This window comes from Orycteropus afer, unplaced genomic scaffold (assembly GCF_000298275.1).
Source record: "Orycteropus afer afer isolate SDZICR_OR568_19922 unplaced genomic scaffold, OryAfe1.0 scaffold00028, whole genome shotgun sequence".
Lineage (NCBI taxonomy): Eukaryota > Metazoa > Chordata > Mammalia > Tubulidentata > Orycteropodidae > Orycteropus > Orycteropus afer.
Genome location: NW_006921615.1, coordinates 5,830,465 through 5,849,247, shown reverse-complemented (window position 1 = coordinate 5,849,247; position 18,783 = coordinate 5,830,465). Strand labels below are relative to the sequence as shown.

At 43.5% G+C, this 18,783-nt stretch overlaps 1 protein-coding gene across 1 annotated transcript in view; it reads right to left on the bottom strand.

The window, feature by feature from the left end:
• Window positions 1–18,783, bottom strand: part of FRMD4A (FERM domain containing 4A) — a 440,834-nt gene that overhangs the window by 246,860 nt on the left and 175,191 nt on the right. Inside the window, exon 3 of the mRNA XM_042780226.1 lies at window positions 5,494–5,588. Within this exon, the coding sequence (XP_042636160.1) occupies window positions 5,494–5,588 (95 nt within the window). The remainder of the gene's footprint in view (window positions 1–5,493; window positions 5,589–18,783) is intronic.

The window sequence follows — 18,783 nt, the reverse complement described above, 5'->3', positions numbered from 1 at the left end:
TTTGCTGGTTTTTGTGTTTCTCTAGAGAACCCAATCCAACACAACTGATAACTGAAAAGTTGGTAGTTTGAGTCCATCAAGAAGTGCCTTAAAAAAAAAAAAAAAAAAGGCCTGGCAATCTACTTCTGGAAAACCTTGTGGAGTATAGTTCCGTTCTGACTCTCATGAAGTTGCCATGCATTAGAGTTGACTTGACAACAACTGTTTTGGGTTTTCGGTATACTTCCGAGGAAGCTAGTGGTTTTCCAGTGGTAGAGTTCTCACCTTCCACACGGAGACCTTGCCTTGATTCTGGCCAATGCGCTTCATGTGCAGCCACCACTAGCCTATCAGTGGAGGCTTGTGGGTTGCTCTGATGCTGAACAGGTTTCAGCGGAGCTTTCATTCCAAGATGAAAGGCCTGGAGATCTACTTCTGAAAACCCAGCAATGAAAACCCTATGCATCACAATTGTTCAATCCACAACTGATCCTGCAGCTGGTGCAGGACTGGGCAGGGTTTCATTCTGTTGTGTATGGGGTTGCTATGAGTCAAGGCCAAGTCAACAGCACCTAACAACAATATTGACCTTTGTAGGCCCCTGGGATGTGCCATGATTGACCCCAAACACCCAAAGTTTGAGTGGGATCAATTTCTCTTCTTGGATCTGGACAGAAGCAGCAGGGATATTTACTCTAGGACTCTCCACTCTTTAGAGCAGGGATTTTCAAACTTGGCTGCACATTAGAATCAATGGAGGAGTTTGAAAAATTTCGATGCTCAGGCCAAATCCAGACCAATTAAATTAGAATTTCTGGGGGGTAGGTCCCAGGCATCAGTATTTTATAAAATGCCCTAGGTTATGGCAATGTGCAACAAAGGCTGAGAACCCCTGCTCCAGCAAAGCATGAACAATTATTTTAAGATCAAGTTTATACTAGGCTCTTACTTTGTTTCACAATGTTTTAAAGGCTGCCAAATGTCATTGCTTGAGTGTGCCAGCACAATTCAGATCATCTGTAGGTGGTCATCTCTATCTCTTTTTGCTAGGACAAAATTAATGAAAGGAAAGGAGGACTAAATACAACATAAGGAACACTAGTGGCACAGTGGTTAAAAGGGTTAGCTGTGAGTCAAAAGGTTGAAGGTTCAAACCCATCCACTGCTCCATGGAAGAGAAGCATGGCAGTCTGCTTCTGTAAAGATTACACCCCAAAAAAATCCGATGGGGCAGCTCTACTCTGTTCTACAGAGTCATTATGAATTGGAATTGAATTGAAAGCACACAATGACAACAACAAAAACATAACGAAGTATCTTGGACTAAACCCTGAAACAGAAAAGGACATTTGAGGAAAAACAGGTAAATCTGAGTAGTCTGTAATTTATTTAATAATATAATACAATGTTAAGTTCTTAGTTTTGATAAATATAGTTTGTAAGATGGTTTGGGGGAGCTGGATGAAGGATATATGGGAACTCTGTACTGTCTCTGCAACTGTTTTGTATGTTTAGTTATTTCACTTACAAGTTAAAAAAAATTAAATGAAAAAAGAGAAGGTGGAGCTAGCTTTAATAATGTAAAATTACTGATGAGGTAGCAATATTAAATATCTTTGGGCAGAAAGTCTTTCACTATGGACTTAGACACTTTATTAATGAATAAAATTTATGGGGCAAAAGAAGCTTAGAGAAATTTCCAATTTCCTGTCTGCATTCTGCTTTATATATCTTTTTTACAGGCCTATTCAGTCCCACAAAATACCATCAATAGCAGTTAACATTGAAAGAATCACTGACAATATTTGACCAAAGAGTCAGTTCTACCATTGGGAATGATAATGCTGCTGGTAACAGTAGCTCACACTTGTACAGTATTTTCCTGTTTATAAGTATTTTCCAAGTGTTAATTTTGTTTGATTTGCATCAGGAGGTAGGTGAATAGATGTGGTATATTGTCAGCTGTAATAAAGGATGAAATTTCTGCACTTTATTATGTAACACACAGTGTAGTGTACCAGCATAAATTAAATTCTCTCTCTCTTTCATACACACACACATACACACACACACACACACTGCTCATCTCATAGTGTCAGTTGATGTTGGGTACCAACAGTCCCTTATGACTCCTAATGATCCCATGTGACAGGGTAGAACTGCCCCCACAGCGCTTTATTGGCTTTAATCTTTATGGAAGCATATGCCAGGTCTTTCTTCCACAGAGCTACAGGGTAGGTTTGATCCACTAACCTTTTGGTTAGCAATCAAGTGCTTAAGAACTGCATTACCAGGGCTCTTTCATCTCACAGCACACATGAACAAATTGAAAACAGTTATTAAAAGACCTTGTATAAGTGTCCACTGGTACCCAGAGACATCATGAGGACTGGTGGGACATAGTACAAAGCTGGTGCTTACTGACACATCACCTGCCTAGACCAAGTCACAACCACAGGCACTGTTTTGTGGTGGTAGCTTTTCTTCTTCCTTTTCCTACCAAGAAAAGGTGAAAAGTTCAGGAGAACAAAAAAGGCCACCCTTCGGCATCTGCTGCCCCAGGTGCTGTCAGGCTCCGACTGACAGTGTCCTGAGTCACAGCCATTCCCTGCCTTCCCCTTTGTTTCTGTCTCCTTGCCTTTTCCTTTGAGACCTAGGTTGTCATTTTACTCTGGGATCTTTGCACTACTGTTTCCCACTGGTGAGTCAGACATATCTGCCAGTTCTTGCAGTAACTGTTTGCCAGTCCCAACCCTTTGTCACTGATCTCTCGTTGGCTGCCCGCCACTCCTACACTTGCTGGAGAAACCATCCCACCCAGAATCCAATGAAGGTGACCATGGTAGATATTTTCTCTGCACCATGCCAGAAAAATGCTTATATTTTTTTTATCATCCCCCATAGAGCCCTCTTGTGCTGGCGACTCCACCAGAAAGTAATATGCTCTTCTAAAGCCTGACCTACACACACACACACACACACACACCACACACCACACACTCTTTCCTGGGAAGCACAGAGAATTAGGATAGCTCCAATGCAGACTATAAGGCACTGTGGTTCAATAGTAGATTTCTCACCTTCCATGAGGAAGACCTGGGTTCCATTTCTGGTCACTATAGCTCAAGTGCAGTCACCACCCATGTCAGTGGAGGCTTGTAAATTGCTATGATGCTGAACAGGTTTCAGTAGAGCTTCTAGCCTCAGACAGACTAGGAAAAAAAGCCTGGCAATTTGCTTCTGAAAATCAGCTAGTGAAAATCCTATGGATCACAGTGGTTTGATCTGAAACCAATTATGGGATGGCATAGGGCAGGGCAGCATTTTGTTCTGTTGTACATGGGGTCACCATGAGTCAGGCCAACTTGACAGCAACTAGCAACAACAAAGAGATCCAGAGTATAAAGGCTTCGCTTAATGGGAAACCTCAACTTTGCTGTGGGCACTCCCACTCTTCTTTCTATGATGTGGAACTTTCATCCCTCCCGGGAGAAGAATGGCTTGGTACCCTACAATTGATTCTTTTTGGCCCATGCTACTAGGTAGTGATTTGAAACATCCTTCAGGCTTACTTCTTCCTGTTTGTCTCATTCTTTGATTCCTGCTTATTCAAAAAGGAAGTCTCATTGGGACACATCTAAAGTTCACGGGATTTTGTAGGAGGGTAAACTTATTTGGGAAATGTGAACAATGGGGCTGTGATTAATTGAAACTTATGGTTTCCTTCCAATTCATTAATTAGCGAAAAAGATCTGAATAGCAATTTTGGGAGTTTACGCTGATTCTTGGGACAAAGGGCAGAAAACGTTTGCATTTGTCAAAGTAATTGTTCTACATGTGAATTTGTTTGAAAAGCATTTTTTGAAATTACCAGGCTGGCTCCTTCCCTCCACAGCGCACAGGCTTGCACAGCTGGGCTACGTGCCGGCACAGCCATTTCTCCAGATCAGGAGCCACCAGAAGCCTGCTCAGTTCCCTGCAAGTCTGGATGATGGCCCACCTAGTTCCTCATGGCTTTCTTGAGAATGATATGGCTTTGTCCTCGCTGCTTGCTCCCTAAACACACCACTGCCTGAAATGTCACTTATGTATGTTGTTGTGCACTGCTGAGTCTGACTCATAGGGACCCGATGTGACAAAGAAGCACTGCTCTCTGGGGTTTCCTGGGCTGTGCTCTTTACAGGAGCAGATCTCTAGGTCTTTTCTCCTGCAGAGCCAGTGATGGGGTCAAACCAATGACCTTACACTTAGCAGCTGCAAGCCTAACCATTGTGCCACCAAATACATATAGGGTGATCATTGTTCCAGTTTGCCAAAACAGTCTCTTTTTATACCCACCTCACTCACAGTATCCCAATTTGGATAATAAATTAAATGGCCATTATCCATTTGTCACTCCCAAGGCTAAGTCCACTCTACAAAAAAACAAAACCAAACTCATTGCCCTCGAGTCAGATCCAACTCATAGCAACCCCTCCTTGAGTTTCTGTGGTGATATCTCTACGGAAGTAGATTGCCCAACCTTCCTTCCGAGGAGTGGATCGTAGATTTGAACCTCCAGTCTTCTGGTTAGCTGTCAAATGCATTAGGCCCTATGTGCAGATATATCTGGTCACCTCTCTCACTGGCCCAAGTGGATGCCTCCTGTGCTTGCTTCTGAGCCCATCCTGCCTACATGGGGCCAGCCGTCTGATTTCCTGGGCCTGGCCTTCCTGTACTATCTTGCTCAACCACTAACCTAACCCTAATCTATCTGTGTTTTAGGAAATGATCTCTGTAATTCTAAGATTTTAGAAAGAAAAAAAAAGTATGTATTTATGTATACACACACACACACAAGAAAGAGAATTATGAAACATTTGGTGAAAATAGCTTATTTTTACCTAGAAATCTGGGCAGGTATTCACTGCACTCTTGATAATAATACATTAAGAAGAAAATTGAAATTTTAGTGGTTATTCTTTAGTTGTATTACAAAACATGACTTTATAGAGCCAAACTGAAAGCTGCTTTTGAAAAGCAAATGTTCTTTTTATCAGATGAGTGATGTGAATTTTTTGATTTTCATATTCTCCATTTCAGCTTAAGACAGTGAAATGACACAGATACTTTTCATTTTGCATTTATCATCAAATTAACTTACTGTCATTGTTATTTCAACACTGGAAGGGAATGTTTGATTTCCATAAGTTTTCATTTAACTTTAATAGAAAACAAACCCATACAAATATACTTTTTAAAAATTAAACAGCGCAGTTCTGAGCATCAACCTACTTGATTATAAGAACTAGTACCTCTAATAATTTCAGAATATTCAGATGACCCTAATTATATCCTTTGGCTATTCCTGGCATGATCACAAGGTCTTTGAAATTCAGATGACAGACTTAGGCTGAACCCATACCACAGGACCCAAGAGGCCTGCAACTCATTTAATGGCTGACAGTTGAGAAAGTGTGATTGCAGAGGGCTGCCCGTGCCCGGCAGGCTCTGAGGGCACATCACAGCACTTACGTTTCATCTGTGAATGCTATTCCAAAGTACTCCTTTTCTTTCAGGTTGAAGTGAGATGCCACTAGGTCTAGAAGCTCCTTGGCCAAAAGCTTGGGCTAGGGGGAGAATCAAATGGGGAACAAAAAGGAAAAGAGTAAGTGACAAGAGACTGATTTTCCTAAAACATACAATCTCAGGTTTATATAATTTTCATTTAATGGAATGTCTCAAACCCCGAGTATGTCAATGCAAATGTTATAATCATGCAAAGGAGAAGACGATGAGGACCCAGCAGTGGAATCAGTCAAGTAAAGGGTTTTTAATAAGTGGAGAACCTTCTATCTTATTTCTCTTGGTTAACTGCATTTGGCTACTAGCTGAAAGGTTGCTGGTTTGAGTCTATTCAAAAGTTTCTTGGAAGAAAGTCCTGGTAATCAACTTCCAAAAAATCAGCCACTGAAAACCCTACGGAGCACAGTTCTACTCTGACACACATGGGGGCTCATGACTCAGCATCGCTGGACAGCAACTAACAGGTTATCTCATTTCTTAGATGCTCTTGCTCTTTGGCCAAGTTGTCAAACCCTGTGGCTCCTCCTCTCCAAGCAGTTAAAAGTATATTTTACATCGAACGGACTAGAAGATGATTTCCTTCTTTTTTTTTTTTTTTTTTAATTATATTTAACAACCATTTACATAGTATTTGCTATGTGCCAGGTACTATTCCAAGCACTTTACATATTCTAGCATCTTTAATCCTCATCACAACCCTGTAAGGTTGGTCCTCTTACCAATTCCACTTTACAGGGGGGAAACCAGCACTTGAGATTAAGCAAGTGTTAAAAGTGGGATTTGGGTCTTAACCTTCTGGCTCCCAAGTCTGTGTCCTCAACCACTCTACTATGCTGCTATAATTTTTAATACAAACAATAAAAGTATCCTCCTGCAAGAAATGTCAAAATTAAGGCCAGAGGACTTTGGAAATGGTATTTAAGAATAAACTAAACATTTACCCTGTCTTTACCTTTTCAAAGAACAACAACGATCTTAAGCATGTTTTCATCATAAACTCTTTTTTTAAAATGTTGACCGATGTAGGAGTACTCCCGCAGAATTTAGGCATAAAATCACTGTAGATGTTTGAGCACTGCTAATACGTTATTCTCCCTGGTCTATCAAGCTTGAAATCACCACAGAACACCAGAGCACTGAAGTGGAGGAGGAGGGAAAGGCAGGCTGATGGAGATATGTGGCTAAGAGGGAATAACAAATCCAAACCCACTGCCATTGAGTTGATTCCGACTTATAACAAGTTTTTAGGACTGAGTAGACCTGCTCCATAGGGTTCTCAAGGCTGTAAATCTTTATGGAAGCAGAATGCCTCATCTTTCTCCTGCAGAGTGGCTGGTGGGTTCGAACCGCTGACCTTTTGGTTAGCAGCCAAATACTTTAACCATTACCCCCACCAGAGCTCCTTTAAGAAAACAGTTATTTCTAAATCAGCTTCTAGGGCCTATATATGCAAACGTATTGCATTCAATCTAGGATGACTGCTCACTGGACACCTCTAAGCTCACAGCAAAAACAAAGACTACAGAAGAGAAAATGTGTGTGTACACATTATTCATGGACATTATTTTCTCTCTTCTTGAATATATTTCCTATTCTGATAGTTCTCTCTTGCATTTCTGTGTTAGGAGAGTGGATTGTTGTTGCTGTTTGTTGTTGAGTTGATTTTGACTCATAGCGACCCCATGTGACAGGGTGGATAAAACATGATGTTAAGAGTTATCTATACTTTGGTTTCTTGTATAATTCCTTTAACTCACCAAATATTTATCAATGTCTAATAAGTGCAACCACCACTCATTTGTCAGTTGGTCGTACTATAGTGGCTTGTATGTTGCTGTGAGGCTGAAGGACATGCCACTGGTATTTCACATACCAGTAGGGTCACCCATACTAGACAAAGTACTAGCTAAATGCTACAGACGATACAAAAATGAGCAAATCTTAGCACCTACCTAGAAGACCCTTAGTCTTCATAAGGAGTACAGAGTACAAGCTAGTGTTCCTTTTAAAACTCCAAAGCAGATGTTTCCTTCTCACTCTGAGCTCACAGGATGACGGCCTCTGGGCCTCAATTACTATCAATTTACCAACGAAAACAGCTTGAACTAACAGGAGAGGGGTAGGAGCTATGACAGAACTTCCTCCCAAGAACACATAAATCAATAGGAGAACCCATCTTCATAAATCAACACCATCTAATTTTTATACTTCCATTCACACTAAATTTTGAAAAAGTGGAAAAGCAATCTGTGTAATCAATAGGGAATTCAAGACCTTATTAAGATTCTCCTTCATCGCAATGAGTCAGAACTGACTTGATGGCAGTGGGTTTGGGTTTGGTTTTTGGTTGTAAATCCTAACAATTCTACCCGGGAGAAATGCAGGGCGTAGACAGCTACAGGGTAAATAGAGAATATCTCAGAGTCGCACTTACTACTTATAAAGTCAAGTATAAAATGAGGGGACTTTTTTTTTCTTATAACTTTTTGTTGTGATTTGAGTGAAAGTTTACAGAGCAAACCAGTTTTCCATTCAACAATTCATACACATTTTGTTTCATGTCATTGATTGTAATTCCATTGATATCACTCTTCCTCCCTGGGTTTCTCATTTCCATTTCTCCTCCTCTCCTAAACCTTCCTGCATTCTGAACTTTTTCTTTGGGCAAATGCTGCCCTTTTGATCTTGAATGTTTGATTGCTCTAAGGAGTGTGTACCTTTCTAGAGTTACTGTTTGCGTTGTAGATCTATTGTTTGACTGAAAATTGAGCTACATGGTAAAGGGTGACAAATGGCTATAGTCTCAGGAGTTCTACCAGTCAAGTCTGGTCTTTTGTATGATTTTGAATTTGTTCCACATTTTTTCTCCCACTCTATTCAGGACCTTCTAATGTGGTGTCTTTCAGAGCAGTTGGTAGAGGTAGCCAGACACCTTCTAGTCTTCTGGTCTCAGAGTCATGGAGGCTGATATTCACATGGTCCATTAGTTCTTTGGACTAATTGACCCTATGTGTCTTTGATTTTCTTCACTCTTCTTTGCTCCAGATGGAGAGAGGCCAATAGTTATACCTTGGCCACTTTGAAGCTTTTAAGATCCCACTCGCTTCTCACCAAATTAGGATGCAGAGCATGGTTATTGTGGTTATGCTATGCCAATTGACCGTTATCTCCCCAAGACTATGGTCCTGAGTCCCCAGGCTCAGTAACTCACTCCCTAGGGTTTTTGGTTATAATTAAAAATTTTTCATAACTTTACCCCTTGTATGGTCTAATACAGGAACTCTGGTAGCATAGTGCCTAAGGCACTTGACTGCTAACCAGAAGGCTGGAAGTTCAAACTCACCAGCCACTCCTCGGAAGGAAGGTTGGGCAATCTACTTCCACAGTGGTAGTGCCTCGGAAACCCAAGGAGGGGTTGCTATGAGTCGGGTCTGACTCGATGGCACATAACAACAACAACAATATGGTCTAATATATTCATGGATATATTTGCAGCATATGTAAATACATACGTAGAAATACATGAGAGGGACTTTTAACACTTCAAGTCAATGCTGTTTGCTATGGGCTGCTTCAGGCTCTGCTGCCAGGCACCACTTCACTCCAGAATGCATTTGGCTATTCAGTGACAAAGCATTCAAGGTACAGGTTGTGACTGACTTGAAAGTAGTATGGCTGGTTTTTAAATTGCGAAGTACCATACTTTATCTGTTCAAATGATTGCCATCCCTTCCAAAGGGTTCCACAGTATTCCTAGGATGTTTGTTATTTCTTAAAACTTTATGATAGTATTTTGGGGTTGCTTTCGAAGCTTGTGTTACATTCATAAAAACACCTTCAGTGGTGATAAATCTTTTTGGCCTCAGAATGGATTTGATTTTTTTCAAATGTCAAAAGTCACTTTATATCAAGTCTGATAAATGGGGAAGGGGACAGCAAATGATCAAGCTGGGTCAATCTAGTTTTATAAAATGAGGTGTGACTAGAGTAATTGTTGTGAACTCTTGCAGACTATGGTGAGGTATCCAGCCCAAAGTTAGAAATGACAGAAATAAGATTTCTTTGAGATAATTTTCCTTAAGAGTTAAACTTTAAAGCCAACACCTCAATGGAATTGATCAGAGAGAGATAAATTTAGTGAGGAAGAGAAAAAATTACTCCCAGGTCTGATATTTATAACACGATTAAATGTATTTAACATATAACATGATTAAATGTATTAATAGTTCTGCAGAATGTGGGAGTTCAGTGGAAGGTGGTTATTGGGTGATGGTGTGTGTGGGAGAATCAATTTAGGAAAGGAGGATGAGCTAGGGAAGTAAATGGAATCCTTGTCAATAGGCTTTGGATACCTGGATCTTTTATACAGCAATGTTAGAGGCATGGTGCTACTTTTTTTGTTGTTTTTGTTCTTAGATGCTGTTGAGTCAATCTGGACTCATAGCAACCCCATGTATGGCAGAGTAGAACTGTCCCATAGGGTTTTCTATGGGATTGCCAGATCTTTCTTCCATGGAGATGCTGGATGGGTTCAAATTGCCAACCCATCAGTTAGCAGCTGAGCACTTAACCACTGTATCACCAGGGCTCCTTGAGGCTACTTTAGCTGATCATATTAAGCACACAAATTGCCTCATTAACTCTGTTCTATTTCCATGTCTTCCAAGGGACTTATTGAGCCATTATGATGTCCAGGACATGGTGCTGAGCAACCTCAGACACGATCTCATTATTATCCAAAACAGAGATCATTATCCCTTTGTCAGTGATGATCATGAGACTTAGAGGTGGTAGGCAGACTGCTCCAGTCCCACAGCTAAGCCAGGATTCAAGACAAGATCTAGGTGGCCTCAGAGCCCACATGTATAACACCTCTGCCATCCTGCTTCTGCTGACTCTACTTCCCCAATGGAGCATGAAAGGATCATGTGCCCTGAGGGCCCTGTCTAGGTGAAGTTATAGCCCTTGCTTGAAACTCGATTTATACATCAATACTTTGAAATTGGTTAATGTGAATCTTCCCTAGAGGATGAAAAATCAGAGTTTTGAGCCTACAGAGCCAAAGGGCAGTGTTAACACACAGGAAATTACCAGTTGTTGTTGTTATGTGATGTCAAGTCATCTTCAACTCATAGCGACCCCTCCTTGAGTTTCCAAGGTGGTATGTCTATGGAAGTAGATTGCCCAATCTTCCTCCCAAGAAATGGCTGGTGGGTTTGAACCAGCAACCTTTTGGTTAGCAGTCAAATGCCCTAGGCACTATACCACCAGAGCTCCCAAATTTACCAGAGTGATGAATAAAATTCAGGGAGACATTGTGGAGGAAGACTTTTGGCTTCTCCATGGTAACATATCTCTCTGATTTAGCCTGTCACCACAACTCATTTTTTTATAATAGAATTTCTACAGTAAAAAAAAAAAAAAAAAAATTCTTGGAAACTCAAATTGAAGGCAACTAAAAGGCTTTGGGCAACAACAGCATCACCTGAATAAACTTGATCCTCCCAAATGAACTTTTCTCAAGGATCTATTTGGATGGGGGTGTGTGTGTGTGTGTGTGTGTATTTTTTTTCTTTTTAAATAAAAAAGGTCAGTCCCATTACTTTATACAATAGTTATTATAGACCATATGTGTTACTCTCAATGAAGAAAAGCCTAAATGTATTGCCTCCAATTTACAAATGGAGAAATAAAGGCACTGAAGAAGGGCATAACAGATCCCAGAAGACACTTAGGTTTCAACTCCTGAATCTTGACTCCATTTAAAAGCCACACTCTAGTTTCTGCTGTCATGTGATAGCAACATCCCCAGGTTCTGGTTGCTCCATCAGTGAGAGTGAGAGCTCCCATTGAACATGATGGACAAGTAGTGTGAGTGAGACATAAACATCAATGTTTAAGCCACTGAGTCTTTTGGGCAGTTTGTCATCTTTCCAAATAGCCTAGTGTATCCTAAAGGATTCAGGTATCAAATCTTTAATTCTCTGTATGGCTAATTTAGGAGTTCCTGGGTGGAATAAATGATTAAGTGCTTGACTACTGTGATGGTTATGTTTGTATGTCAACTTGGCTAGGCATGGTTGAGTGGCTGGGCAGCTGGATGTAGTATTCCCCATGATGAGACTGGTAATCAACTCCATGGTGGAATCTACTGGGAGCAGCTGAGTAGCTGCTATATAGTCTCCTTACTGTATATAAGGAGAAGCTTTGAGAATGGTCTCTAGCCTTTGGCACGTTTGGACCCTGCATGTAGCCGTGTCGTTGCTCAGCAGCCTGCCATGCTCTGCCGACCTTGGGGCTTACAATGGACTTAAGCTAATGGCCTTCCATGTGGTCTGGTAACATTGAGACTGTGCCTTTTTACTTGTCAACCTTGGGGCTTCCAGCCTCAGCAGCCAGCAGCTGTTTGAGTGAAGAAACACCTCTAGCTCCAGTGGGCCGGGAGCAGGAGGCAGAGCTGGACCCCAAGGTTGAAGGGCTTTCACTCAGCCCCTAGAGCCTAGAACTTTGAACTTAGACTTAAAGCCTCCAAATTGTAAGAATAAACTCCTGTTTGTTAAGGCCATCCCATCTGCGGTATAATTCTTGTCAGAGTGGCACTAGGTAACCAGAACAACTACTTATCGAAAGGTTGGTGGTTCAAACCCATCCAGAGGCACCTCAGTAGAAAGGCCTGGCTACAGGCTTCTGAAAGGTCACAGCCTTGAAAATCCTACAGTGTGCAGTTCTACTGTCCACACAGGAGGTCACCATGAGTCACAACGGACTCCCTGGCAACTGGTTTATGGCTGATGTAAAATTATTCAAGGCATAATGGTTCCCAGGACTTTCAAATCTTACAAAGTAAGACAATATCTCACCTTGATGTGATGGTGATTAATGAACTACATTGTTCCTGAACTTTTGAAAACTCATTTAGAGAAAGTTGCCGGGTTAGCAGAAAGCATTATGTGATTATGTATTTGGAAGGGATATTTACAGAATCCTGCTGATTATAATTTGCCAATTACTGGTGTTGTAAACATTTGTGGAGGTTTGCAGGGATCAGGCTGGGAGCTAGGCCAGAAAGGTGGCCTGTAGCCCAATCAAGTTCCACAGGACAAACTAACTGGCAGGGGTCCAAATGCCGGCTCCAAGCAAGGCAAACCCTGCAGGTCTTGCTTTTGAAACAGCCTTCTCTGGTTCATCGGCGCCATCCTTGCCCTTAGAGGTCACTAAATTTTAGGACTGACTTTCTCTCAACCTGCAATTAACTTCGTTCACTCAACAGTGTCTTTCTTTGCTTTCAGATTTGTTTTCCCCATTGTCTGTCCAACTTTTTATTCATTCTAATATCTGTCAACTAAGATCTCTTTACAAAGCTCCCCTTCCAAATACACTCCTTGGTGGAGTTCTTCATAGTTCTGTGCAAACAGGACAGCCTTACTCATGCTAACTGGGCATGGAAGCCTGGGCTTCAGCCATATTCTTTAGGGAGAAAGGCAGAGTGGCTCTTGGTCATTGCTGGTCTGACTCTATCAGCAAGATCCAAGTTCTTGAGGCTCTAGTATAGACTATTCCAGTAAGAAAATATGCACATACCTGGCATATTGCAGGATACCATCAAGTAGATTCCAATTCATGGTGACCCCATGTGTGTTGGAGTAGAATTGGACTCTATAGTGTTCTCAAAGACTGGTTTTTGGGAAGTAGATCACTAGGCATTTCTTTCAAGGAGCCTTTTGGTTAGCAGCCAAAGGAGACTTACAGCATATTATAGAGTGCCAGAATAAGCTGTCTACCTATCAGCCTGCCTTCTCCAAGGCATGGCATGACTGGATTATAATTACTGGAATAACACTTAACACATAAGCATGGTTGTAAGGTGCTCTGGAGGCCCTGAGTGGTATGCGTGGGTGAGTGCTCAACCACTAACCCAAAGGTTGGTGGTTCAAATCCATCCACAGGTACCTCAGAAGAAATGCCTGGTGTGGTAGTTCAGTTTGTGTGTCAACTTGGCTGGGCCTGGTTGAGTGGGTGGGCAGCTGGATGTAGTATTCCCCATGATGAGACTGGTAATCTACTCCATAGTGGAATCTACTGTGACCAACTGAGTAGCTGCCTGAGGGATGTGGTCTGCTTCCTGTATATAAGGAGAAGCCTTGGGGAACGGTCTCTAGTTTACGGCAGGCTTGAACTCTGCGTGTAGCCAAGTTGTTGTTCAGCAGCCTGCCATGCTCTGATGACCTTGGGACTTCCAATGGACTTGAATTAATGGCCTGCTGTGTGGGTTGGTAACATGGGGACTGTGCCTTGTTACTTGTTAACCTTGGGCTTGTCAGTCTCAGGAGCCAACAGCTGTCTGAGTGAAGAAGAGCCTCTAGCTTCAGTGGGTCGGGAACAGGAGGCAGAGCTGAAGCCCAAGGTTGTGGAGGTTTCACCCAGTCCCTAGAGCTTGGCACCTTGAACTCAAACTTAAAGTCTCTAAACTGTAAGAGAATAAACTGTTCGTTTAAGCATCCCATTTGTGGGACCTTCTGTTAGAGTGGCACTAGGTAACCAGAACACCTGGTGCTCCACTTCTGAAAAATCAGCCACTGAAACCCCTATGGAACACAGTTCTACTCTGACACACACGAGGTTGCCATGAGTCAGAATCAACTTGACAGCAACTGGTTTGGTTTCTGTTTGGTAAGGTTTTCTAGGTACCTTATGGTCTCATGATCATGGTCTCTCCAGTTAATCTCTGTGAGCTGTTCAGACAAGGGCTGGGGGAGAAGGATCTAATGATGAAGGGGCACCTTGGCACCTCTCCAGTTCTTCAAAACATACTGTTACTATGGTGTGGTGAATTACTTAATGTGGATTTGGGGCTTGTATCCCCACGATTGAGTGGGACTATGCAAACAAGGTATTTGTGGCCCACCAAGGGGATTGGATAGCCTGCGAGGAATGCAAATAAGGTGCATGGGAACTTCTGTGGGGGTGGGGTCATGCAAATAAAGTATATAGAACCCCAAGGGCAGGATTGGTCAGTTTTACCATCCTGCTTGGCTTAAAACGAGAGCCCATCCTAGAGTGTGTATTGGCAGGCCGGGGGGTGGGGGGGGAACCTCATTACCATCAAGAAAGAAGAGCCAGGAGTAGAGTGCATCCTTTGAACCTGGGGTTCCTATGCAGAGAACTGTAACACTGGAGATGGCATGAGACAGTGAGATGCAGTGGCAGAGAAAAGGACAGCAGCAGAATCAGGAGACCAGTGCAAGACGGCGTGATGGGCTTCCCAGCCCACAGAGCAATGCAGCTACAGTGGGTATGCCATCCCATGGAGCAAGAGAGTTGAGAGTCTTCCCAGCAGGAGGCTTCTTGGCAGGGTGGGTGCCTCTAGGCACTTACTGGAGGAGATAAAGAGCTCTGCGAGCACAGTGCCTAAGGCATTTGACTGCTAATCAGAAGGTTCGTGGTTCAAATCCACCACCCACTCCTCAGAAGGAAGATGGGGCAATTTACTTCCGTAAAGATTTACTGCCTCAGAAACCCAATGGGGGTTGCTGGGAGTCAGAATCAACTCAATGGCGGTAGGTTTGGTTTGTTTTTTGGTAAAGAGCTCTGTAATACTTGCTCTAGCAGGGCAGAGGCCAGGCCTTAGAGGGGCCAAAGGCCCAGGGGGCTAAAATGAGAGGCCTATTCTAAAGGGATTGAGAGAAGCTTGTCCTGAAAGGGCCAAGAGGAGCCTGCCCTCAGAGACTGAAAGTCCTCCACAATGCCTGAAATAGTTCCCATATTTACAACATATTCAAATTATGACGAATCACACACACAACATAACATTATTTTTTGTACATCTTATCATTAGTAATATGCACTACATACAATGTTGCTGGCACATAATTTTCTGATGTCATCATATCTGTAAGCTTATATGTAATGTTTCTAACCCTCAAATACAAATAAAGATCAGATTTAAAAAGACACTGATAATAAAAAAGCAGTGAGAATGAAAACAAAATAGTCAACTTACATCAGAACCAACTTACGATGGAGTTACTGGAACAGAACCCCGTCATAAATTGGAGACTACCTGTAATCACAGGGAACTCAGTATTTGCTGGTTGCTTGAAAAGTGATAAATTGAGGTTTCAGTTCAAAACCCTACATTAGGATTTGTGTTCTCTCTTTATAGTACCATTGCTACCAAGCTTTCTGCATGAGAAAGCATATAAAGCAACTTCAGGGGAGATACCAAGCTCAGAGCCTATTCTGGCTAAGTCAATGGCAAAAACAAAACCGAAAACCAAACCCGGTGCTATGGAGTCGATTCCAACTCATAGTGGTCCTACAGGTCAGAGCTGACCTGCCCTACAGGTTTCCAAGGCTATAAATCTGTACAGAAGCAGACGGCCACAACTTTCTCCCGTAGGGCGGTGGTGGATTCCAACTGCCAATCTTTCAGTTAGCAGCAGACTGCTTAACCACTGCACCCCCTGGGTTCTCTGTCAGTGGCAAAATGGGCGTCAACACACAGATTCTCCCCCCAAGTCCTTTGTTGCTATTCACCAACCCCCTGAGGCATCTCCCAGATTCAAAATCAGGGCAACTGCCACCTCTGAATTAATTACATTAAACACAGCGACCATCATTCCTCCCATCTGTGCTTTGGGAAGAATCATGGCCACGCCTGAGGGCTGACCCTCTGCATGCCCCCCCTCACCAAGGGTCTCTCAGACAATACCCTTCTCACCACTGCACACACACAATGGCCCATCCCCAGAGTGCAGCTCTGCACCACTGGGCTGTGCTGTCCGAACACCTAACCGCAGCATGGTGTTCTGTGCCGCACTGTCTGGCCCACCCACTCTGGCAGCCCCAGAACCATGGGTGACCCCGCCCTTTAGGAATGCCCAGTGTACGGACCTGCAGCTATAGAGGTAGTAGAGTTAGCTGGGTCCTGGGAGAGGGAGGGAAATGTGGACACATGGGGGCCTGGGGTTAACTTTTCATAAAGCTTAGAGGGAGGAAGAAGGCAGGGCAGCTTTGAGTATATGATGTCTCCTCGCTGCCTCTTTGAAGCCTTGCCTGTTACTGTGTTTCCTTGGAGCAGCTGGGAGCCAGTTTGCAGTCCTCTCCTCCCCTCCACCCTGGGGGCTCTGTACTAAGCCCAGCAAGTGCTCATTGGCTGCTCATTATTCCTGGGGGTAGGGGGCTGTGACGAAGAGAAAGCATGAGATCATCACGCACAGCAGGCAGCGGGTCTCTGCGGCAACTAACTACTCCCCCTCTCTGCTCTGTTACCCATCAATGCTCTGGCTGATGAGCTGGCAAGGCTGATTTCCTTTCTACCCTCTCTGGGTGGACTCTTGGACTCTGTAGCACAGGGCAATGGAGGCTACTCCCCTGATAACAGATTTGTGTGGTGAACAATGGGGCTTGAACACTTCTTGGCTCCCAACCACCCAGAATGGGTAGGAGAGGTCCTAGAGCTGAGATCAGAAAACCCCTGCAAAGCAGCAGAGCTGGTCCTGCCAGAGGGCACATTGCTCTATTAGAGGTCCCTAGGAGCTCCTCGGAAGGAAGGTTGGGCAATCCTACTTCCGTAGTGATACTGCCTCGGAAACCCAAGGAGGGGTCGCTATGAGTCGGGGCCGACTCGACGGCAAATAACAACAACAACAGGAGCTCTGGTAGCATAGTGCCTAAGGCACTTGACTGCTAACCAGAAGGCTGGCAGTTCAAACCCACCAGCCTCTCCTTGGAAGGAAGATGGGACAATCTACTTCGTAGTGATACTGCTTCAGAAACCCAAGGAGGGGTCGCTATGAGTCAGGTCTGACTCAACGGCACATAACAACAACAACAACAACAATCCAGCCTGAACCTAAATCCATTCATGGGCAAGCAGCTTAGGAGTGAACAGCAACATAACATCACAGCAAAGCTGGCAGTTTATGCAGGCAACAGTAATCATTACCTCTGTCCCTGTACTACACTTAGCACTTCACATACATTCACTAAGCAATCCTCCCTAGACAACTATGCCATCTCTGCTATTATTAACCCCCTTTGACAGTGGAGGAGCCCTGAGTGGTATAAACAGTTAAGTGCTCAGCTACTCATCCAAAGGCTGGCGGTACAAACCCACCAGAGGGGCCTCAGAAAGGCCTGGTGGGACGCTTCCAAAAGATCACAGCCATTGTAAATCCCATGGAGCACAGCTCTACTCTGTTAACACACGGGGTTGCCATGAGTCGGAGTCAGTTTGACCACAACTGGTTTGGTGCCTGGTCTGGTTTGACAGTAGTGGGAACCAAGTCACTGAGAAATTAAGTAATTTGCCAAACGAACTCAGTTAATCAGTGGCAAATCTCAAGCACTTATACTAAGGACACCTAGGAAGTCTGGAGATATAAAAAATCAGAGGATCATCTACTCAGCCCATTTAAATTATGGGTGAGGGAACACAGGCTCAGATGGGTCAAGAAGCTTATCCAAGGACACAGGAAGACATCTGAGTTACCAGCTCAGGCAGGGCCAGAAGCCCCTTCTACCATTCCACTTAAGTAGGAACTGAGCAGGCCTATTGGAGAAAAGGCTGTGAAGCTCAGAGGCAGGAAGGAAAGAAGACAAAAGCACATGAATGGAAAGGCGGGGTCTTGGCGGCAAAAAAAGCAGCCAGTGACACAAACTGACACTAACTGCCAGATTTCCTGGCACCTCCTGGGCTTTTCTGCTTGCTGCTGCTGCTTCGTCACCCCTTAGCACTATCATTTTATGCGTGCTTCCCCCTGAAGTAGTGTAAACAGTTAAACGCTGAGATGGTAATCAAAAAGTTGGAGGCTCGAGTTTATCCAGAGGCACCTCAGAAGAAAGGTGTGGTAATCTATTTCTGAAAAATCAGCCACTGAAAACTGTACGGAGCATATGGGGTCACCACACACGGGGTCAACATGAATTGGAATTAACTCGATGGCAACTGGTTTCTACCAGCAGGTTCTATGCTACAGAATTTACTTGTACCATTCCCATTCAATCTTCAAAACAACCCTGCAATGTTTTAGGATGAGTGCACGGAGGCTTGTTGCTACTGTTGGTAGGTGATGTCAAGTCAATTCCAACTCATAGTGATCCAATGTGAGGGTAGAACTGTCCCAAAGGGTTTTTGGGGCTGGTAGGGAGCTCTGGTAGCATAGTGGCTAAGGCACTTGACTGCTAACCAGAAGGCTGGCGGTTCAAACCCACCAGCCACTCCTCGGAAGGAAGGTT